Raw genomic sequence first — 23,749 nt, 5'->3', positions numbered from 1 at the left:
GCTTAGGGGTGAATGCTGAGCTTGATCCCCGGCTAGGGAGCTAATCCATATGACACAGCAGACCTCTCCTGTCTCACCTGCTGTCCCCCACAGCAGTGTATTTCACTAAATCTGCCCGTTCGGTACCTAATGTCTCTGATGAATCCTCAGCCCTCACACCTCTGACTTACACTCCAGTTGTTCTATGCAAAAACAAAATCTTTAAAAATAAAATCATGGGGGCTCCCGGGTGGCGCAGCAGTTGAGCGCTGGGTTGCCAAGCAGCCCAAAGCCTCCGTGGCACCGGTTCGATCCCCGGCTGCTCCCCGGCCACCAGAGGAGGGTCCCACATGGCGCGCAGACCTCTCCTGCCGCCCGCTGCTCCCCTCAGCAGTGTACTTCGGTCCTTCTGCCTGCTCTGCTCCCCGCTCTGGCTCTGGTGAATTCTCTCACCTTCCCTCGCTTCTGACTGTACCCAGTGCTTGTATAAATAAATAAATCTTTTTTAAAAAATAAATAAAATCATGAAGGTTCAGTCACAACGAATACTTACAATTAAAGGAAACACACCCAAAAGAGTATGAGACAAGTAGTAAAAGACTAGTATGTACTAAAAACTTGTTGGACACCTCCAAGTATCTCAAGGCTGCTTCTGGCACTTTAAGTAGAAAAGACTGCAAATGCACCTAATCTAAATGTGGAGTCAATCAGCACAAAGTTCTGTTACTGGTTAAAAGAAAATGCAATTTCGGCAAATTGTAGTGCAATGGTGCACTGGACTCCCAAAAACTGCTCAAGTGCCTCAGATATAAGTAATGTGCCAAATTCCATCACTGTAACCTTCCACTGTAGTATGTATGGCAATAAGCATAGATATTGGTTCTGTTGGGAAAGTCCTAGAAAGCAAAGAATCTTTTCAGCTGTTTTTGAAGTGGCAACGAATGTAGAACAAATTTTTAAATTTGCTAGATAAATAGAGGTTCTATGGTATGTCACAATAAGAGCCATTAAAAATGAAGCTTTACTATGTAATTCTCAATTAGATTGAATTCTCAACTAGAATATGCTGTTAAATGAGCCTTCGCATTCCAGCTAGGTAGACCACACCTCTGACTTACACCACTTCTCAGAGAAAATGTCTCACACCCTGCCATGATTAGAATTCAAGTCATATTTCCAGATCCTAAATTGCTACATATTGAATGTGGCCCAATAATTAAGATTTAAAAAAAAAAAATCAAACTCCAGTACAACAGTTAATTTTCTTACACAAAATCTTAAGATACTAGAGCAACTTTTCCCCCAACAAATTCAACAGAAATCTATTAAGAAACCCAACCTTTATGTGATGTTTTAAAGTGATATTCAGGATTTATAAAGCAGCTTATCACTCTGTATAATTTAGTTTTGCTAAACCAGTGGCATTACATTATACATTCCTACCTACTGTATTCCAAGTTTATAAACTCAACATCTCCACAAGGGATGATAAACTGAAAACATTAAGTGAAAGGATACTAAAGATTACTAAATTTTCAGGGAAATACTTGCCATTACCATGAAAATACGATACTGCTTGAGACACTATGTTTCTAGCAACTGTAAAACAAATACTATAGGTTTAAAAAACATTTTTGCCAGGACCTCCCCTGGTGGTGCAGGCTGTTGCGCACCACGCAATGAAGCTGTCCGCAACCTCTGCAGTGCCAGTTCAATCCCGGCCGGCCGGTGAGGGTCCCACATGGCGCAGCAGACCTCTCCTGCCGCGCCCGCTGCCCCCCTCAGCAGTGTATTCCGTCAGTGTGTCAGTGTGCCTGTTCTGTTCCCTGCTCTGTCTCTGGTGAATCCTCTCACCCTCCCACACATCTGACCTATACCCTGATTCTTGTATAAATAAATCGATCTTAAAATTTTGCCAAAACAAGTTCAAGCCAACCCTAATAATCAAGTCTTTAGGACAGTAAATACTGGGGATATAAACAAATGACACTACGAAGGAAAAGAACATAAGCCTAGGACACAAACTCTGGTCTCTTATAATCAAGGTTACAAGGGAAAATAAATTGCACCTGGTGAAGTTTCTTTGGTGTATTTTAATACCTTAATAGCTCCCCACTTTTCCCCTTAGTTTGGGAAAACTTATTTTTTCACACTCTATATACACAACTGGGACTATTTGAATAGTGTTAGGTATCAGATGGCACTAGGGAAGTATATGCTAACAGTATTGTGTGCTGATAAAGAACATCTTAACTCTTAGCAGATGTATGCCAAAACATTCAGTGAAGTCACATCTACAATTTACTTTCAAATGGCTATTTGCTGGTAAATCTAGATGGAGGGTTGAGTTTCCATTTTCTTTTAAATGTTTTATGAAATCCAAGTTTGTAGGAGAGAATCTGATCCATTCCTTTAAGAAATTGATCAAGAAGCTTGAGAAAGTTAATCTTTCCTTCATCCCCTCAACTCATGTTTAAAAGGGGGGGGTGGGGTGGGGGCAGCATGAGTTTGATTCCCAGCCAGGGAGCTACCCATATGGTGCAGACACCAACACTTAAACAATGAAGTGATACCTCCTGACTCGCCTGCGGCTCCCCTCAGCAGTGTACTTCGGTCAGCCTGCCTGTTCTGTTCCTCACTGTCTCTGGTGAATCCTCTTACCCCCCACACCTCTGGCCTGTATTCCAGCTCTTGTATGCATAAATAAATCTTTAAAAAGAATACCCTTGACCTTTTATATGAACTAGTTTGCAGGGATGGGACTCTTAACAGGTATAGAAGAAACACTATTATTGGGGATTTATTTCTAGTCTTTATCATCTGAAGGAGGAATTCACTTCAAAAACTTAGGTCTCTTTACCCAAAATCAAAAAATAACCCCCAAACCAACCATTCATGTACTAAGGTATTACTCTGAAGTCACCTTAAAACAAGTCATGTGACAAAGCATTAACCCCTACACTAATTGTTCACTAGCTGCTACAAATTATCTTTATTTCCCTGAAAATGAAATACTTTCAGGTTGTACTTAGTCATCCAGGTCAAGGCAATTAAATGTTTCTAATATCATACTGTGCGGTCTACTATGTAAGAGTTCTTCATTATGTATATCAAAGGATCTTGAAACAGACTTTCAGATACTATAAATAAAGCAGTAAGAAAGGCTTTTGTGAAGCAAAGTTGTTCTAAATATTTCATTTGCTGTTGTTTTCCTACGTGGGGACAGAAAATTTTGAGGGGCATACCACCCCAGTAAACTAAAGTAATATGTAACGGTGATGTCTTTGAAAATAGGTCTTCCCTATGCTTCCCATATTTATGGTAGAAACTAAATTATCAAGGTATTTTAATGTGCTTGGTTAACATGAGCTATACCATTTGTTCACTAACAGTATCAAGAAAAAATTAAACATGTAAGCAGTCATTTTCTTATGAATACATGTCATGATGTTACTTTCTTGCCTGCTTTGGATTAATTTGACAAAGCTGAGACACCAACACTTCAACAGTGAAGTGATACCTACATGGAGGATGAAAAAATCTACAATACTTCCAAGGTGAAAAAACCAGTCATGTAAAGAGGGCAAAAAACGAACTAAGCTGGGAAGCTTATGTCCTCCAGTCAAAGTGGGTACAAAAAAGAACAGAGGGTATAGGGTGGGAAAGATACTTGTCCAAGCAAGTTAAAATTCTAATAACTTATCTACAAATTGAGTTCATTAAATCAGATTTCTAAGGTTCACCTCAACTCTAGATCAGATGCTAGAAAAACAGAAGGAATCCAACACTTCAGATCCCTGTGAAGCCAGGGGAAAAATGAAATGGTACTCGAATGAATACTAAAGGGCAACGTTACAATGGACAATAGAGCTACACGGAAACAGAAAGCTAAATTTTCCATAACCCTGCAAAAAAAGTGACACTAACCTTATATGAAGTTCCTGCTTCTCTTTAACAACTTTTCATTAATGAATATATGACTGAGTTAGTACAAAAAGAACAGTACAAACTGTCAGCTTTCAGTCCTCCACATTCCCCTCTTTAATATGGCATTTTGCACTATATACATTAACGAAAATTTGAAACAAACAAAAAGAACTTTAGTCAAACTCCCCTTCCTCCTCCAGCTTTATTGGATAGTTTAAAATTACATTTCTATTTTCTAGAACTCAGTTGCGTTTTCCATCTGACTTTTAAAAACTGATTACAGCAAATTAAACACAGTTGTCTAAGTGATATAGTATACAAAAATAACTTCTTGATTTCTGTGAAAATGCATTTCTCTGCAATTCCTGAATAGCTCCGAATTATGCTCTGAGCATAGTAGTTTACTCTGGATTTTAGATTTAGTCTTTGAAAAAATGTGTTCTAAACTTTTGCAATCGCCATCTGTTATTTCCAGCATCAATGCTGTGATGAAGTTGTTCCTGTTTAGGCTTTAATCCCGATGCCTCTCGGATAACACTCCTGTTTTTTATGTTGTTTACTCCACTCAACTGTATGTTCTATGTAGGGCCTGATAGAGATGTTACTTGATGTTATTTAACAGCTACTGAGGTCAGATAATCCAAGGCCATCATTACGCTAAAATTAAAGTTATTTACGGAAGCTCAGACACTTCCAGAATTGGTTTTACCTCCTACATGGGAACATATTCAAGAAACCCAGAATGGGCTTACTGGTCTGACTCAACTCTTCCCATTCAATCCCTATTCACCAGTGGCGCGGAAAGGGGGTTCTTTAACAAAGCATTATACATAACACCTCTACCAAACTAAACATAAACTTTTTTTTTTGTTAAATGCAGAAAGTCGATTTTTTTTCCACCCCTTTCCTCCTTTTACACGGCAAGTAAAGCTCACTGGCCTGGGAATAGCCTCTATCTGCCAACCTTTGGCCAGTGAAGAGGATTCAGAGAAAATAATACAACCATCAATCAGAAAAAGGAGGGGCGACAAAGGAAAATAATTAAGCTGTGGCCTCAATCGTGCATTCCCGTGCAAGGTGCCCTGACTCGCCACAGCGGTAACAGTTGACTTCACTTGTCTTGCTGCAGTTGATGGCTACATGACCAGTTTCACCACACCTGAAAAAAGAAATTAAAGAGCTTTCATAATGGTGCTCAAAAAAAAAAAAAATAAAATAACCACAAACAACAACAAAAAACCAAACAAACAAAACCAAACAAAAAACTGTCTGCTAAAGCAATAGTCATTGCAGAATAAAAAGTGGACAAGTAATATATTTTTCTCGTTAAGACAGTTCATCTCATGAACCCTCCTCCCCAACTAACCTCTAAAGGGAGCTCGGTAATAAAATTACTCAACTGTGCAGCCTAATCCATAAAATTAAAACTCTTGCCGGAAGAGATCAACCAACATCAAAACCAAAAACACTGGCCAAGGTGTTTTATCTTTATGCAAGTTAACACTAAGATTTTAGGGGTGTATATATATCAAACATCAAATTGTACACTTTAAATATAAACATATATCACAATCACAGATAAAACCAAGCTCTCTGAGATCTGTGCATTATAAAGAGCCTTCTCCAAAATCTTTGAAAGCTCCATACTACTATAACATTATTTTTAAGACACAAAACAATTCCAGTTGTATAAGCTGTCCCGGTTGCCATAAGTCACAGCTATCATGGCAAAAAAGTGACTAATGTCACTTTTAAACACACTTTTTACACACACAGGCTGCTGGTTATATATGCTAAAATCTGTCATCTGGTCATAGCCAATTTTCACTGAATGAACTGAGCTATAAAGTCCTTCCCCATCATAGCTAATCCATTTCTAGAAACATCATCAATGAACTTTCCTACAGCAACATTTCAACTACTTACCTATAGCACTTCACTTTGGTGCAGTCTTTTTGGATGTGTCCAAATTCTCCACAAGAATAGCACTTTTGCTCATCCGCATGGTCACAGTCACGAGCCAGATGGCCTGGTTTGCCACAGTTGTAGCAGCACTGCTCCCGCTCTCTCTTGGGCTCCTTGCAGTCCTTGGCAATGTGGCCACCTCTACCGCAGTTATAGCAGGCTTCAACAATAAGGAAAAGAAGCAGACCAAGACTATAAAACCTTTACAGTGTTGTTGCATTTTAAATCATACAAGGTCTTAAATGTGGAAAATCTTTTCTAATGCTATGTTCATTAATACATGCTCACCTCAAGTTGTAGAGGGATATGAGAAAAAGTGTTAAATACTTACCATCCTCCTGAAGATCACAATCCTTGGCAAGATGACCAGACTCACCACAACGATAACAGATGTCTGGAAGAGACGAGGAGACAAACTGGAAACCTATTTTGAGCAGAAACAAACACGGAAATTGGCTAATTAGACCAGTCTTAATACTAATGAATACTAAAATACATCAAAATTTTTTATTCGACAAAAATACCTCTATCCGAGGTAAAACCACCTCTGCCACGGCTTCTCATTCCACGACCACGGCCTCCACCAGTAGGGCATTCCCGGGCCCAGTGACCAGATCGTCCACACTTGAAGCACTCATTGCTGCTCATGGCTGCAGTTAGATCTTCAAAATATTAAAAATGGTAACATTAAACCACTTGAAATTTCTTATAGCCTATTCTCTTTAGCCTATTTTTGGATTACTCTCAGGGAGGAAAGTCAATATATTGCTTAGCACACGATACATACTTAGGCATTGTAAACTTACATTAACAGCAAAACAGAAAAACCTGTAATATTATACAATTTAAAATCTTTACAAATTTTTTTCCCTTTTTTTCCAAAAAAGGATTGATTTATTCATACAAGAACCCGGTACAGGCCAGACACGCGGGAGGGTTAGAGGATTCACCAGAGATTGAACGGGGAACAGAACAGGCAGACTGTTGAGGGGCGCAGCGGACGAGCAGGAGAGGTCTGCTGCGCCTTGTGGGTTTCTCCCTGACCGGCCGGGATCAAACATGTGCTGCAGAAGCTGTGGACGGCTTCAGTGTGGCGCTCAACCGCCTGTGCCACCAGGGAGGCCCTAAATCTTTACAACTATTAAGACTGACGTATATATGGATCAACACATACATACTAATTCAGTTACTGACAGGGTGATGGTGTTTACAGGGTTAGAATAGATTAACAGCCATTATTAGAAATACCTCATTCTAGCCGCAACTTAATGGACACATCGACATGGTTATAAGCCATGACTAGTAAAAGTTTAATTTTGGGCAGTCATTCACTAATCATAAAATTGAAATAATCCAAACCAATGGGACAAAATAAATTCTGAGAGGGAAGGGTAAGTGAAGAAAACTATTCTCTTTCTGTAACCTTCAGGCCTTGCTTACTGATTGAATCTAAGAGTATATGTTTAAAGATTTGCAGGATATTAATTATATCTCTAGAGGGCACAAGTATGTTAAAAATATCAGGTGTATTACAGAAATAACAGAGGTACTGGGACCATTTGTACTATTTTCCCTTTCCGACTCCCGTATCCAAATTCCCATTTTTACATGTAAAGCAAAGCTCCTTGTAATTTCAGTAAGACTCCTTTATTGGATATTACTTTAAAATAAAAGCAAAACTCACACTAAAACACATGGATTTTATCCTACTTATGTAACAATCTTAAAATAAACAAATGTTATTCATAGAATAGAAAAAGAGAGTAGCATGGAATAAAATGGGATGGAATGTTGTAGGATAAACACCAAGTTTAAAAAAAAAAAACTAGCACAAGGACAGGCACCCAGCTTCTGATAGTCTACATAAATGTTTTTAATTAGAAAATAGGGCCTCCCTGGTGGCGCAAGGAGTTAAGCACCATACTATGAAGCAATCCATCAGCCTCTGCAGCATGAGTTCAATCCCCGGCCAACCAGGGAGCTGCCGCAGCAGACCTCTCCTGACTCACCCACTGCTCCCCCTCAGCAGTGTATTTCAGTCCGTCTGTTCTGTTCTGTTCCACACTCTGTCTCTGGTGGATCCTCTCACACACACTCCCCCCCGGCATCTCTGGCCTGTACCCTGGCTCTTGTATGCATAAAGAAAGAAAGAAAATAAATATAAACTAGAGCTAAAAACATTCACATTTCAACAACTAGACATTTTAAGCCTTTAATCCCAGCATAAAATACTGGTAAATAAAGTTTTTTTTAAAACTCTCATCAACTCAAGAATAAGTACCATGCTCGAGAAATACATGGTTTCATTGGTACAAGACTGACTGGATAATGATTTACCCAAACCAATCTCAGCACCAAAATACAGATGGAACTTATACATGGAAGGTCTCATCATCTGCACTCCATTTTTTGGGTTAAAAACCACTCCTTGGTTTTTCGTTAAGTTGTGGAGAAATCTGTAAGTATAAAAATTAAGCGGAAATTTCAAACCTTTCCAACGTCAAACATTCAAAAAGAACTTATACTTCTCCTAACTCTGCAATCAGGTTTCAGGATAAATTTTCAAAGGAATCTTCCTACCAAAAACCCCAAAATGAAGGGACGAGTCTGTGTGTGTGGCTGTTAAGGATACTTGTTAAGTCAGTGGTTTCAATGTACAATGCACACTTCTAGTCAGAAGAAACCAGCCAGTGAAGATTAAAAAGTTTAGACTAATGTTATTTGCAAAGCAATGATTGATCTCTTTTAACTAGGTAATCCCTGCAATTTCTCATGGCCTGGGTTATTTCATATTTAAACAAAATACTTATCTTTTAGAAAAGACAAAACAAAAATCTGAAGACTCAAAGTTCAATATATCTTTCAAAAGCTAAGAAAATGATTAACAGTAATCATTCCCCTCACCTTGGAGCCAGGCTTTAGAAGAATCTCTCATGTTTAAAATATTAAAAAGTACAAAGGCAATGTTACAATGAATCACCAGGTGTTTATCAATGGGAGAAAGTCAGCAGTTTTATTTTTGCTTTACTTTCACCTCAACATAGGACACTAGTTTAAGAAAGGTTTGACGTATGTGGAGATTTTCCATGAACCATTCCTTTTTCCATTTTGTCTTATCTCTATATTCAGGAGACCCAAATCCAAAGTGGAAAGGAAAAAGAACCAGAGGGTATTTCTAGAAAGAAAATGATTAGCTAAAACAACACTTCAAGATTAAACATTAAGCCCTACTTCTTCCTAAATGAATGGAAAACTGAAATGTGACCATTTCTATAGGGAACTACAAATTGTTTAAGGGAAAGCAGGATATCTCTGTTTACACTGCAATTACACTATTTTGCAAAATCAGTTAGGAACAGCTGAGTGACCGCATACACTAAGTTTTAGTTGTTTGTTTTGCCATCAACAGATTTTGGTCTCCTAATTTTGACTGCTGGAATAAAGTCAGGTTCAAAAAAACCCCATTATAGGGAAAGGAAACAATTTAATCAATATGTCAAGGACCCACCACCAGCAGAGCCCATTTTTTAAAGAGGTCTTCCAGGTAGGCTTAGGTAATGTGTATGCCATCAGGGTTCTCTTCACCACCACTCTCTCAGCCAAGGTAATCAGTCCATTAGTTGATTACATTTTCAGAGTTCTTTGTGATAGTGTTGTCTCTTAACACCAACCAACAAGCAGTTTCCATGTTTAGAGACATGCTGCTCACAGTAGGCAGGTCTCCATCATCGCTATACTCTACATACAAATGTATCTAGTTAAAAGGTCTTTAGAAAATTTCGGAGTTATTCCTTAGGAAAACTATAGATGGAAGCAAAGTAAAACAGCTGAAAATTATGGCTCTTGAGTCTCACTGCTCTTGGCTATGATTTTGCTTCACTACCCTGCCTTTATCCCCTCCACCTGTCACAACTGTTCCCTACATTGAAGAGCCAACTTTATAAAATAATCTGACCACATCTCCCAGCCTGGAATTCTTCCTATTAAGATGCACTTTTTAATGTCTGATGGCACTACCATATTGCTTTTTATCAAATTCCTGGAGGGCAGAAACCAAGCAGTTCACCTTTGAATCACCATACCACCTCATATAACTAACCTTTCAGTAGCAATTATTTATTTCAGTACTTTACCCTTTTTTTTTTGGGGGGGGGGGGAACGCTAGTAGTCATTTGCTGAATGAAAAATAGTTTCTTTTAAAATCCAATCCAATTAGTTAAGTACTAATGTTATTATAGAGCAGCCCCGATACAAAACGGGGTGCCTGACTGTAGGTCCTCACCCGCGCGCTTAAAAGGACTTATCAATACTGCGGGCACACGTGAAAGGTTAATAAAAGGTTTATTTACAAGGGAAGGGCAAATGAGGAAATGTACAGCTCAGGGAGAAAAATGGGAGACAAAGTTTTAAATGCGACCTACCCGATCCGCTGATCTAGAATCCCAAATGGCACCCTGAGAGCTGGCTGCGAGCCAGGAGCCTGGAAGCCAGGAGTCGAACGACAGAGCGAGACCCCCCAAGGCCCACGTGTTTGGTTTTTATGCCCAACCTGGCTGCTTAACTCCACCCTCAGGTCCCAGCCACCTTCCCTTTGGTGGTGACGGGATTAGTCTTTCCCAATGTCCTGATGGCTTTAGTCTGGAGTGGGGGTGGGGTCCACAAAGTCTGTATGGGATCAGTTCAGGACATCCTTTCCCCCTAACACTAACAACAAACCACCTAATTCTTACTCCTTACTCTCACAAGTTACCGCGCCATTAAAGTAACAAATGTATTTTCAATTAGGTACTCATTAAAGATTAGCTACAACCACTCTAAAGTCAAGAATATTTCAGACTATATAATACAGTTTGCACATGACAGAAATTGTAACCTAAGGTCATAAAAAAGTCAGCAACCAAGTCAAGCCTCCTAACTAGCTATTCAGGCTCTTCCCCTCCAAGAATTCACCTCCAAGCTAGATTTCATTATGAAATGATACAAAAGAGATGTACAAATTTGAGATGAAAGACAAAACACTATTTTCACTGCTGTGAGGAATTATTTCCTTATTGCTGCTAAAAGTCATGCTATCTATAATATCTCCCTCACACTTAACAAAAAGGTTCTGGGACTACAGAACCTGGTTTAATCACTTAACCCAGGTTAACTTCAAACACCTAAGCCATCTCATTTGTCCTTACTCAGAAAAGGAAGGTGATAAAACTGGTCTGTGGAAAGTCGTTGTGAGGTGCCTTGTGCTTAACAGACGCTCAACTTAAACTCTGTAAGAGCGTCAGTTCTCTGCTACATGGTTTTTCCTTCCCACCCCACCCCCCCCATTAACTCAGATTGCTTAACAGATTAGAACACAGTCCAATGTGTAATGACAGGTTTAGAGTAGGGTTAACTCTGCTTATGCTCAGTTTCTCATCTCATAAAGTCTATTTCCTGAATGGAATGGAGAAACAGTAAGAGGAGGAAAAAGGGTGAATTCCAAGTGACCTCTCATTTTCAGCTACTAGGAATCAGGTATCTGTTTCAACTCTGGGGCAGTCCATTTTCATGATCGACACATTTATAAATGAAGTAGGACCACAGAGCACGTCAGGCCAGAGGAGTACGAAGGCAGTCAAGATAATACCTGACGAGATCAGAGTTTTCACTGTACGGCGCCATTTTTGCTAAATGAAACCTGCCTATTGTACAGGCACATTTTGTGTTCACTTAGACTTTATGGCTTAAATCCTGAAATTGGCACCGAAACACAAATGATTGTAATTTGTCTTCATTAATGTAACTGCACCATATTTTTGATGCAAGAACAAAGTAAACTTACTTAAACCTAGCAGTACAGTCAAGACCAATGAATGAATAAAAAATTATTAACTCATTGTACCATACAAAATACATTTAAGATATGTACCAATAGAAAAGTTGGGAGAAAAATGACAAAGTATGGTGTGAATCTGGCTAGTTTTACTGTATTTTTTTTTTTACTAACACAGTTGTATATATTCATATTTTGCTGTATCTCTAATTATTTCCCCCAAACTTAGAATTATCTGACTCATCCATGTCGACCTAACTGTAGCCAGGCCATAGTGAAGCTTCTGCCCCTGAATGCACTTACTCATCATTATTCTGTTAGTGTTCCAACATGGTACTGAAACACTTTTATAGACTGTTGTAATAAAAATACATACGGAATGAAAGGAAGCAAGTTACATGGTGCATTACCTGCATTCTGGTCAGAGAACAGAGTACAATATTGGGGGCAATTCTGGGTTCTTATCCTGGTTCCTGTACTTATTGCATGACCTTGGTTATTTCCTATCCACTTCTGCCTGCCCTCATAACTCCTGAAAGGTTTTAATAACGAAATATCTATTATGAGTCAAGGGTCAATAGGTATATATATAAGCCTTACCATACTTGAAACTGAAGGTCTGAGACCAAGTGACTTACCCAAAGTCATACAGCTAGAAAGTTCTGAGACAGTATTTCAAGAGTGGCTCTAAGTCCTTCGCATAAATTTTTGTTAGGGTTAAGTGATAAAATACATGAAACTGCTATAAGAATACACCCATTCACTCCCACATCAAAAACATTACAGATGGTAGTACCACTACCTAGCAAATAATTGCATAAAGCACATTAATTTGAATTTTAGCACAAAAGTAATTTGGTCTAAATTTCTTTAGATAAGTCAAAACTACAAGTGATTAAAAATCCACAGCGATATATCAATTTATTCACAGCTTTCCTTAATTTCAAGCCAAGATAGACTTTCTTTTCTACCTTCCTCAAGGCCAAACTTCGGAGTATTACTACAGATCCAAAGACCTGATTTCACTAGTTAATGCCTTCATTTGTAATTATAACCACTGTAAGTATGATCACTAAGCATACACTCACATTCCTGATTAATACAATTGATCTATGTACAATCTGAATTTTGGTGGCCAAAGACCCTCATTTTTTCTTATTCCATTAAGTTTTTACAACATGAAAATGGTGGATAGTTTACTGGAATCTCTCAATAGCATGCTTGCCTGCAGCAGCATCCAACAACGCCAGAATGGGAGTTCTACTAAATGAGGCTGTATGGAAAGAGTTTTCCACATAGCAGGCTAGGATGCCTTGGCATCAGTCTTCTGGCTCTCCACTTACTGTCAGGAGGCGAAGAGGAAAGAAGCCAACATTTGTGTGTGTGTGTTCTAAACTCATTCCCACAGGGGGTAAAGCAAACTCTAGTGGTCCATTTTTACCAAAAAGACTCTATTACAACTGGGCAAACTGTGGTTCTATTGTTTTTAAGCACCAATTTGGTAGCTTTCCATGTACCTACCACATATTTTTATAATATTTTTTAAAAGAAAGGTTAAAAAAAACCTTAATGTCATTACCGTATTATAAAATCCACTTACAATACCTTATAAATACTAATTCATAATACCTTAAAAAAGGTATCACTGTTGCAGAGATTCAAATGACAGTGTAATAAACTTCCCTTCCTCTCCCACTAACTTGGCTCAAAATATCTGAGCGCCTATTTGTGCCTATTTGTTTGAAATACCGTACCCCTCTTATTATCGAAATGAAAAGGAATGTAGACATTTTGTTGCTAAGAAAAATGTACCCACGTTTTCTAATGTGACATATGTGATAAGCACACAAGTATATACTGCTAGCTTAAAAAAAAAAAAATCCCCTGCCAAGAGTTGTAATTTGGAAAAAAAGTTAATTCAGCTCTTGGGAATCTAATAAATTATTCTTTTTATGCTCCAATACAGAGCGCGCCAGTAGACAAGAATTAGGCTCAACAAGCTAAAAAAAAAACAGAATGAACCTACCTGAAGGCACTTTATATGTGTTTAAAAGACATGATCAATGCAATTCGTTAGCAGTATTTGAAAACTGCTTTGCAGAGGGAAAAATGAGTTAGGAACTTCCCTCATGCATCTTTTTAAAACCCTCAAAACCCAAAGTACTTAAACAAAACTGTAATAGAGGGGCTAATTTAAGTGGATGGACTGACTGTTCCTCTGAAAATGGGTCAAACAATAAAAAATGGGGAAAACATATTTTTAAACACTCGTATTTGGGGGCTAAAGATGCAAATTAATTTTTTACTTTGAAATAAACTCTCCGTTTATCTTACCCCTTTTCGTGGGTCCTTCTGAATAAAATGCCTGGAACACACTATCTGAAGTTACAAATCATTACTGAGCAATGTCTTCTTTTGAAAGACAACCCCCCCCAGGCCAGATGTACTCACTTCCTTTGGAAGTGCCCCGTGGCTGAGGCCATGTGGTTAACATGTGGCAACAAGCATGTCTTACCCGTAATAAAATCAACACCCAAATCCAAATATGGGCGACTACGCCGCTCTAAAACAGGTTTCCATGTTACGGAAAAGCGAGGAGCTAGAAACGTCTCTTTTCTCAAATTATACTCGCTTAATTAATGCAACAAACGACGGCAAGGTTGCTGCCATCGCTATGATTCTGGACGTTTGACAAATTGACGAATTCCACCCCCCCCCCCCGATAATGGGGTTTGGAGAGGGCCCCTCTAGCTCAGCGAGCGTTGATTCCAGGAAAGCGAGCCCTATCTGCGCCTTCACGAATTGCAACGTAAGGCAAGTAACTTAGGAGCATCTGAATGACGATAAAAATTCAAGAATCGGGAGGCTCTCCAGGAGGGACAGGACGAGCTCGCGGGACCCGCGGGCCTTCCAGCGGGGTCTCCTCCGACCCCACACGCAGGAAGTTCTTCAAGGGCCCTTCCCAGGCCCCCCGGCAGCCGCCCCAGGCGCGGGGCCCGCCAGGCCCACGGCCCCAGCACATGGCCTGCGCGGGCCGGCCCCATCCCCCGCCGCCCGCACCCGGGCCCCCACCCTCGGCCCCTTCCGCCAAGTTCCCGCCAACGAGACCCCCCGCCCCGCCCCGCGACCCTGGGGCCTCAGGACGCGGCCCCAAGGGCGCCCGGGCCGGGCCTCCGCGGCCGTGAGGCTGCGGCCTGAGGCGAGGCCTTGGCCCCGGGCGAGGCGCCGACGCGCGGCGGCCGGGCTCCGCGGCTCGGGAGAAGGGCGGGCGGGTCGCCCGACCCCGGCGGGCCGGAAACCCGGGCCCGAGGCGGCGGCGGCGGCCGCGCTTCCCGCCTGACGCAGCTGCGGCGCAGGCCAGAGGCGGCCGCCATCGCCGCTCCCGAGCCGCCCTGTCCGCGTCGGGCCGGGGCCCGCGCCGCGGCTCCCCGGGGCCCACACCCCGCTCCCGGCTCTCACCTTCGGCGTCTGGGCGGGCCCGCAGCGGCGGAGACTCGGACGCAGGCCCGGGGAAGGCAGCGCGCAAGGCAGCGGCTGTTTATTTTCAGGGTCTTGCCTGCGCCACACGCGGGTCTGCACACGGCCCCACACACGCCGCTGCGCACGGCTCGCCTCCGCCTCGCCCACGCGGCCAATCAGCGCGCGAGGCGCGGCCGGCCAATCAGCGCCGCCCGCGGGGAGGGCTCCAGCGCGGCGGGGCGCGGGGCGCGGGGCGGGGCCGGCCTCCGCGCGCGGCGCCCTCTCCCGCCGTGCCTCGCGCGCGGCCTTTCCCGCCCGGCGGGTCGCGGGCCCCGGCGCCCTCGGGCGTCCCTGGTCTATTCCAGGCCCCGCTCTTCTCGGCCCGGGCGGGGCTGCGGGGGTTGGGGAGGGAGAGGGGGCTGGAGAGGGCGCTGGGGGACCCCGCCCGGCGATCCCTGCGGGCCGCAGGCCACGGGGGTGCCAGGGGCTGGTCTTGGGCGAAGGCATCCTTGTGGCCGGGGAGGACGCCGCAGCCTCCGCTGGCCTGGGTCGGCGCCCGCCGAGGAGTCGCGGCCCGATGCGCGCAGCCCAGCTCGGAGGCGCCTCAGCTGCCAAGTCACGGAAGCGGCTGCGGCTGAGATTTGTTCTGGCTTTTCTGTGAGCCTGGACAGAGCCCCGAAGGCCTCGCCACACTCACCGGCAGGACCCACACAACCCCCCCAAAATTAAAGCGCCCGCCCTGGGGGGGCAGTGAGACCCCCCTGCCACTCGGCAGCCTTGTGCCTGTCTAACACGTTTGTGTGTGACGTTGCAATGGCTGGGGTCGGGGGGAGCCATCCGCCCCCCACCACCTGTCACTTTCAGGAATGACCTCTAGTTTAGATTTGGTGTTTTCTCCAAAAGAGAGGGGATATAGCAACACAGAATTTCGGCCAGGTTGAAGCCAATTTAAATTGTTGAATGTGAACTAAAATATTCTAGGGTTTTGTGCCCCACTTCAGAGCGATTTTTATTAAAAACATGGAAAGAGTGGGAGAGGTCCCAAGTCTGGAGTTCCCACAGCCCTGGGATTACTACAGTCTCGTGCTGAGCGTCGTGCTCCTTGAGGCTGCTATGCAGCCCGCGTTGTTGGCCGGTGTATCCCAGAAATGCACTTTTCATTCCTTTAGTCACTATCTTAGTTTTTACTTAATTTAGTCATTGAAATTAAGTGCACAAGTCTACTAAGATGTTAAGACTGGTAGGAACAGTCCTTGTTTGTAGCCTTGGTTCAGTCAGTGGCTGTGTAGACGAGCTGTTCTTTTGCCCCTATTTTCTCTCATTGAATCCTCCCAGTCCCGAGCTATATGAATTTTTTGTTCATGTTTGTGAGGGGACAGTATCACTGGTGCTTAAGAGCCCAAGTGTTGAGAGTCAAAGATTGAAGGCGGATTCAAGTCACTAGTGCATAATCACTGTAAAGCATTCAGCAGACTGTGCTCAACACAGTCTCAGTGAATGGACTATTTTTAAAATGAATGTTGTTTTTAAACTTTTGTTAACCAAGACAATTTAAAAATATTTCCAAGTTCAGTATGAAAAGGACCCATTTCCAGTAAGATTGAATTGCCTCACAGTTTATGAATTAGAACACCAGAGTTACCAATAATGAAATGGTATTTTGTATTTAGTTTTATTATTAAGAAGTTTACACAGCTTTACAGATTTCCCTTCCCTGACTGATTCATCTTTATAATATCTTGAGATAAAGAGTAGTGTGGTAAAATTGCTGATACTTAAGTAATGATTTCCTAAACCCTAACAGTGAGTCAGTCTAATGCAAGAGACAACAGAGGAAGTCCACCCTGGGTGCATCTAGGCCACACCAGGAAGGCAAGTTAAAATTGTCATAGGAAGCATAAACTTCTCTAACATGATTTCTGTTTACCATTCCAACCACAGTGCTACATAAAATATTTGTGGACCCATCTGGATATTCATAATTTTATTTTTTTTAATGAGGGAAATGTGAAATAGAGATACTGCACATAATGTCCTATAGGTTTTTTTTTTTTTTTTAAATAGAGGCATGTTTTATTTATTTATTTGTTTGTTTTTGTTTATACATGCACTGGGTACAGTCAGAAGTGCGGGAGGGTGAGAGAATTCACCAGAGCCAGAGCCGGGAGCAGAGCAGGCAGAGGGACCAAAGTACACTGCTGAGGGGAGCGAGAGGTCTGCGCGCCATGTGGGACCCTCCTCTGGTGGCCGGGGAGCAGCTGGGGATCAAACCGTTGCCTCCGATTGAACCGGTGCCTCCGATGGAACCGGTGCCTCCGAGGCCGCGGGCAGCTTCACAACCCAGCGCTCAACCGCTGAGCCACCGGGGAGGCCCAATGTCCTATAGGTTTTTAAAGACGTTAGTAGAAGGAATGACAACATAATGTGGTCTTGCTCCTTGGCTTCGGAAGTAGTGACATCTAAGGTGTTCAGCTTTCTGTAATGACTATTAATATTTGTTTTAAAAGATTTTATTTACTTTTGCATAAAAGAGCTGGGGTATAGGCCAGAGGTGCGGGAGGGTGAGAGGACTCATCAGAGATAGAGTGAGGAGTGGAACAGGCAGATATACTGAAGTACACTGCTGAGGGGAGCAGCAGGGAAACAGGAGAGGTCTGCTGTGCCATATGGGTAGCTCCCTGGCCGGGGATTGCACTCATGCTGTAGTGGCTGCCAATAGCTTCATAGTGCTGAGACATAACCCCTTGCGCCACCAGGGAGGCCCCCTGTAATGACTTATTAATAGAGCCAGACTGATCGTAAGGCATTCTGACTGCCTCCAGAGAAGATCAATGATGAAATTTAGCTAGAATAACCCTTCTTGCCTGGATATGCCCTTGGGTATAGCTATTTCACGAGAGATGTTTGAAAATAAGGAAAAAGCCAGATAAACTGCCACCCTTATTCAAAAAAAGAGGTGGCCTGTTTCATTTCCCTCCCCTGGAAATGTGTTAGTTTTCTCCCTCCCCTCGTCCTACCCAGAACTCAGCCCTACCCAGATATTGTGCTCAGCATTGCAGAGGTTACAAAGGTGACTAGTTAAGAAGACACAGACCTTGCCCTTGAAGATCTTTCAGGATGACAAGTATCATAAGAAAATATTGTGTCCTAAGAGTGAACCAGCTAAAATGCTATGATTCAGCATGATTCAGGATTCCTTAAAATGAGTACCAGTTGAGCAGCAATACCTGCCAACTCTTAACTTCCGCTAAAATGCCCAACTGTGTAGTACATGCCTTAGAGTCTGCTGTGAAATTGAGATGATATTATATATATCCTTCCAGACTCTTCCATGTCTTCTTTTCTCAGCCAGCAGGGAAATAGTCTCTGTGACTTTACTTGGAAAGTATGCAACCAGGGTTAAGGACACTCAATTTTTTCCACCTGTCTTGTAGAAACAGTTTACTAAGCTAAATCTTGAAATAGGAACTAGTAATGCTAAGAACTAATATATATAAAGTTCCTATAACAGTGCCTGGGAGTATTAAAATGTTATCCATTATTACTACTATTATTATCATATATTAAGTGTTTATCATATGTCAGGTATGTATTTTTGATCAGCAGGTAGTAGAAACTGCAGATGTGGAACCCTCAGACACAGAGAGCCCACTGTACTTGGTAGTCACTCTAATATTTGCTAAATAGTTTGCTAGTTGTTTACTAATAAGTAACAATTAGTATTTTGCCTTTTAAATTTGAAACTGTGCTTCTGTCATCTATCTGTCCCTATATGGACATATATATGTATATTCTTATTTAGTTCATTATTTACTCCCATGTATATATACAATATAATATAAAAATATATTTATATTATATACAAATATAATACAATATATACAAATATAAAAATATATTTTATTTATCCATTTCTCTATAGGAGGCTACTTTGTTATTTCTACTCTTACATTATTATAAACAGCATTTTAGTAAATAACCTTGTGTAATCTTCTCGGGCACATGTGAGAGTTTCTCTAGGGTAAATAAACCCAGAAGTTCTGGTCAATGAAGGGTGTATATTTTAAATCTCACTGTTTGCTGCCATGTTATCCTCAAAAGTGGTCATATCAAATTATACTCCCAGCAGCAATGGATAAGGAAGCCACATTTCTTAAATCCTTGCTAACACTTTACACTGTGAGATGATATAATTTTTTGCCAAGCTGATAGGTGAAACATAATGTCTCATTTTTGGTTTTATTGAGATAATTGTAGATTCACATTTAGTTGAAAGACTTAATACAAAGAGGTCCTATGTTGCCTGTACTTAATTTCCCCCATTGGTAGCATTTTACAAAGATATATGGTACAATGTCACAATCAAGATATTGAAGTTAATACAGCCCACTTATTTTTGCTCAGATTCCCCAATTTTACTTATATTCTGTGTGCGTGTGTTTTATTTATTTCTGTACAAGTATATCTCATGTAGGTATGTGTATTCACCTGTACACTAAAGATACAGAAGAGTTTCAACACTACAACATTCACTCCTCTTGCCCTTTTAGAGCACATTGCCCCCTCCTCCCTAATTACTGTCTGTTTCCAAAATTCTGTCCTTTCAAAAATGTTGTATAGGAATCATGCAGTGTAACTTTTTGGGATTGGTGCTTTCACATAGCATAATTCCATGGAGAGTTGTACAAGTCGTTATATGTAATAATTTAATCCCTTATTTCAAGTAATAGTCCATGGTATGAATGGCCCACAATTTCAAAAATATCCTAGAAGGACATTTGTGCTGTTTTCAGTCTAGGGCTGTTACAAGTAAAGCTGCTTTGAACATTGGCATAAAGGTTTTTGTGTGAACACAGTCTTTTATTCAGTATCTCATTTTTTAAATCAGCATTTCCCAGGCTACCAGTGAGTTCAAATTTCTCTTCCTATATCTGTAAACTATTCATACTTACTCGTGTGAGCAGGGTCAGTTTTGCTCTTTGTATTTTGTTGTTTGCCTTGTTCTTCCTTGAGAGAATGCTGTATATGTTCTGAGTACCAGTCCTCTCGCAGCTACATGAGACCGTCTGACCTGATATCGTGGTGATCACTGGTTCTCCAAGTGCTATCACATTTAATAATTGATAAAGAATTTCTGAAACTTGGATTTGAATCATTGATGCCTTAGGAACACAGGGGTTTCATTCAGGGAATGCTTTTCAGAGGTGTCCACCTTGAGTTTGGGGAGACTGCTGCAACCCCCACATGTTGTGGCATTTTCTTAGCATCTGTTAAATGCCAGCAATGTGCTTGAAGGGTGGCATGTTTGTTGGATTTCGGTAGAGCCCATCAACACCTCTGCCTACTTGAGCGCAGATGCCTTGAGCCCTTAGGTGGGGATTTTAGCAAATCCTTTGCCTCTTCCTCTGAGGGCATTCGGGTACATTTATTGTATCACAAAATAATGTTTTTCAGCACTTTGACCAGCCCTCGAAAACTGCTGACATCATGATGTACCCTTTGATTGGTGTTTGCTTTTTCTCTCGTGGTGCAGCCAGAATTTAGAATCCTGACTCACCTTTCAGCCAACCACAGAGAATGCTGATTGCTCTAGTATGGTCAGTGCTTACAAAGTGACTTTGAAAGCGGAAAAAGCTCTTGGGTGAGCCAAAGCCAGTGCAATTTCAGGTAACAGTGAGGCTTTTTCTCTTCTAACTTTCTCATCTGCTCAGCTGCTTGTCCTTTCTTCCTCAGCAGAAGCCGAAGCCATGATCCTGCAATCCTGGCCATAAAGCTGCAGATTGTACAGGCTGCCACAGCCAATACTGCCTTTCTGAGCTAAGTGAGTCGTCTTTCCCATCTGCACCGGGTCCTGCATGGGACATGGTGCTCACAGTGACACAGTCTGCATAACAGAGTAAACAGCTCTAAATTTAATTCTCATTTGGACAAATTACCTTATAAAATATTCACTAATCAAAATTATCTTGACTAGTTTATTTTATGAACATTGCAATTGCCCCAACTGTAGATGGAGAACTAGCTATATAAAGTTTCTTATAATTTGCCATTAAATTACAACAAAAATATTAAGGTCAGTATTAGGATTTCTAAGAGCATAAAATTTATACCTATGTTATATAAATAAATATTGGGGGAAAAAGGCTTTGGGTCTTTTCAAAAGGCTGTGGTGAGAATTAAATCAGGTATAATATATTAAAAGGCTCTGCAATTTTCAAAGTGGTAAAATATTTTCAAAATGGTAAAATATTAAGATCAGTTTCTGACTTCCTGACATATCTAAGTCAAGAAATTTCTTTTCTAAACTGAGTTACTCCATATAAGCAAGTATTTTGGACATGTGAATACTATTTCTATTGCATTGGAAATAATTTTTCCCCTTTAAGTGGGTCTTTGTCTCCTCACTTGTTACGTAGGAGTTCTTAGGGAGCTAACTCTAAAAGTTGCTGATGTCAAAGATTTCTCCAAAATGAAGTCTACTTTTGCTGGCACAGAATTCCAAGATAGTTCTGGACCAAATTACAGAGGGTAGTTAATTTGATCTTTTCTGTGCTGCTTCTTGTCTTTCTCCTGGCCTTTAAATACCTCTGGTTTCCTAGAGTTGACTACGGTCATTTCCTTCTCTTGTCAAGGCTGCCCTGCCCCATTCTATCAGGGACTATCATTTTTATCAACCAACATATGCTAGGGTAATGATAGCCTCATTGCCACAGCACTTTATGGTTTGCATATAAAATTCTGCCCATATTTATTGCGAGGTTATTATTACCACATTATCCAGGGTACTTTCACCTTTGTTATGTTATTTAGCCCTGACAGAAACCTCCTAGATTCAAGGTCAACCTCTTTAGGTAAGATCTCTATCTTTAAATGAGAAACATTTGCATCCTGACCTGCTTTGTGTAGGATGCTTTTAGGTGGTTTATGGCAGAGCTTCTGCTAAAGTTGCATCAGTGCCCATAAAGTCTCATTTCAAATCTCAATCATTTCACTCTCAAAGAGAAAGTCTCAGTTTGGTGCTTCCCAGCCTTTAACTGCTCTAGAGAAGTGCATCAGGTGGCCTCCTGGTCCTTATCATCGGGAACATCATTTTATTATGGTAACAAGCTATGTATGCTGTTTTCTGTCTTGTTTAGTGAAGTTTCCTCTTTTTCTTTTTTTGCACATTCATATATACATATTTTATTACAGAAACACCTGAGCAAAAATTTCATATTTTGTACATTCTTTATTGAGGTGTAATTGATATAACATGTTAGTTTTAGATATGCAACAAAATGATTCTATATTTCTATATACCGTAAAATACTTACCACAATAAGTCTAATTAACATCTATCACCACACAGTTACAATTTGTTTTCTTGCGATGAGAACCTTTAAGATCTACTCTTTTGGCAACTTTCAGATATACAGCACAGGTTTATTAACTATAGTCACCATGCTATATAATACAACCCCAGATTTATCTATCTAACAACAGGAAGTTTTTACCTTTTGACCTTCTTCATCTATTTTGCACACTTCCCATTCCCTACCTCTGGCAACCACTAGTCTGATCTCTATATCTACGAATTTGGATTTATTGCCTTATGGGTTCGTTCGTTAATTCCACATATAAGTGAAATTGTATTTTTCTTCCTCTGACTTAGCATAAAGCCCTTAATGTCCATGTTGTAGCAAATGGTTATGATGTGGTTTTTGGAGTCAGTGGGTTTGGAGTGTGGGTCCTTGGGTTCACTCTGGGAAAGGTGTTGTTAGGGGGAAGTGATGTCCTGAGTTAATCCTATACAGGCTTTGTGGACTCCACCCCCACTCCAGACTAAAGCCATCAAGACTCTGGGAAAGACAAATCCCATCACCACCAAGGGAGGGTGGCTGGGACCTGAGGGTGGAGTTGGGCAGCCAGGTTGGATATAAAAAAACCAAACACGTGGGCCTTGGGCTCTCTGGCTCGCAATCGCTCGCCTCCTGGCTTCTCCGCTCCTGGCTGGCGGCCAGCTCTCAGAGCGCCATTTTGGGATTCCTAATCGGCGGATCGGGTAGGACTCATTTAAAACTTTGTCTCCCACTTTTCTCCCAGAGCTGTACATTTCCTCATTTCCCCTTCCCTTTGTAAATAAACCTTTTATTAACCTTTCACGTGTGCCTGCAGTAGAGCATTGATAAGTCCTTTTAAGCGTGCAGGTGAGGACCCACAGTCAGGCACCCCGTTTTGTATCGGGGTTGCTCTACAACAGTGTCACCAGAGCTCCCATTTCGGCAGCACATGGTGAGTTTCTCCATGGGACAGAGATGTTAGTTGTATTTGAAAGGGCAAGTTTATTAGAAAAGGGAAAGAAGAGTAAAGGACTCTTGCATAGACACAAGCGGGCAGGAAGAGCTGCCCCAAAAGGGACAGGTTTGCTGAGAGAGGCCTGCACGGTTGCAGGCGGGAGGCCTTGAGGAGAGCAGCCCCCACTGAGGGAGGTCAGTTAGGAGGAGCCCCGGCATGGTACAGGCCATGGGCAGGCAGGATGGCTGCTGCCCTGCAGAGGAAGAGAGTTGATGAAAAGAAGAGTCACAGGTGGGCACAAGGACTGCTGCCCCTTTTGGGGGGCAGTGTTAGGTT

At 41.6% G+C, this 23,749-nt stretch overlaps 1 protein-coding gene across 5 annotated transcripts; it reads right to left on the bottom strand.

Annotated features, from left to right (window-relative positions):
• Nucleotides 1–4,947: 4,947 nt before the first annotated feature.
• Nucleotides 4,948–6,519, bottom strand: CNBP (CCHC-type zinc finger nucleic acid binding protein; the record flags this gene model as incomplete). 5 transcript variants are annotated; one of them, XM_084248428.1, is made up of 4 exons in its annotated part: nt 4,948–5,065; nt 5,833–6,063; nt 6,199–6,295; nt 6,396–6,519. In XM_084248428.1, 4 exons carry the CDS (start codon nt 6,517–6,519, stop codon nt 4,948–4,950), a joined length of 570 nt encoding a protein of 189 aa, XP_084104554.1. The 5 variants fall into 5 exon arrangements, with proteins under 5 accessions (XP_084104554.1, XP_084104556.1, XP_084104557.1 ...); XM_084248430.1 differs by having other exon boundaries at nt 5,833–6,031; nt 6,203–6,295; XM_084248431.1 differs by having other exon boundaries at nt 5,833–6,031; nt 6,203–6,295; nt 6,414–6,519.
• Nucleotides 6,520–23,749: the final 17,230 nt, after the last annotated feature.

The sequence above is a fragment of the Talpa europaea genome (assembly GCF_964194135.1).
Source record: "Talpa europaea genome assembly, chromosome: 11".
Classification (NCBI taxonomy): Eukaryota; Metazoa; Chordata; class Mammalia; order Eulipotyphla; family Talpidae; genus Talpa; species Talpa europaea.
Note: the sequence above shows the minus strand (reverse complement) of the source record. Positions and strands in the feature narration are given on the sequence as shown.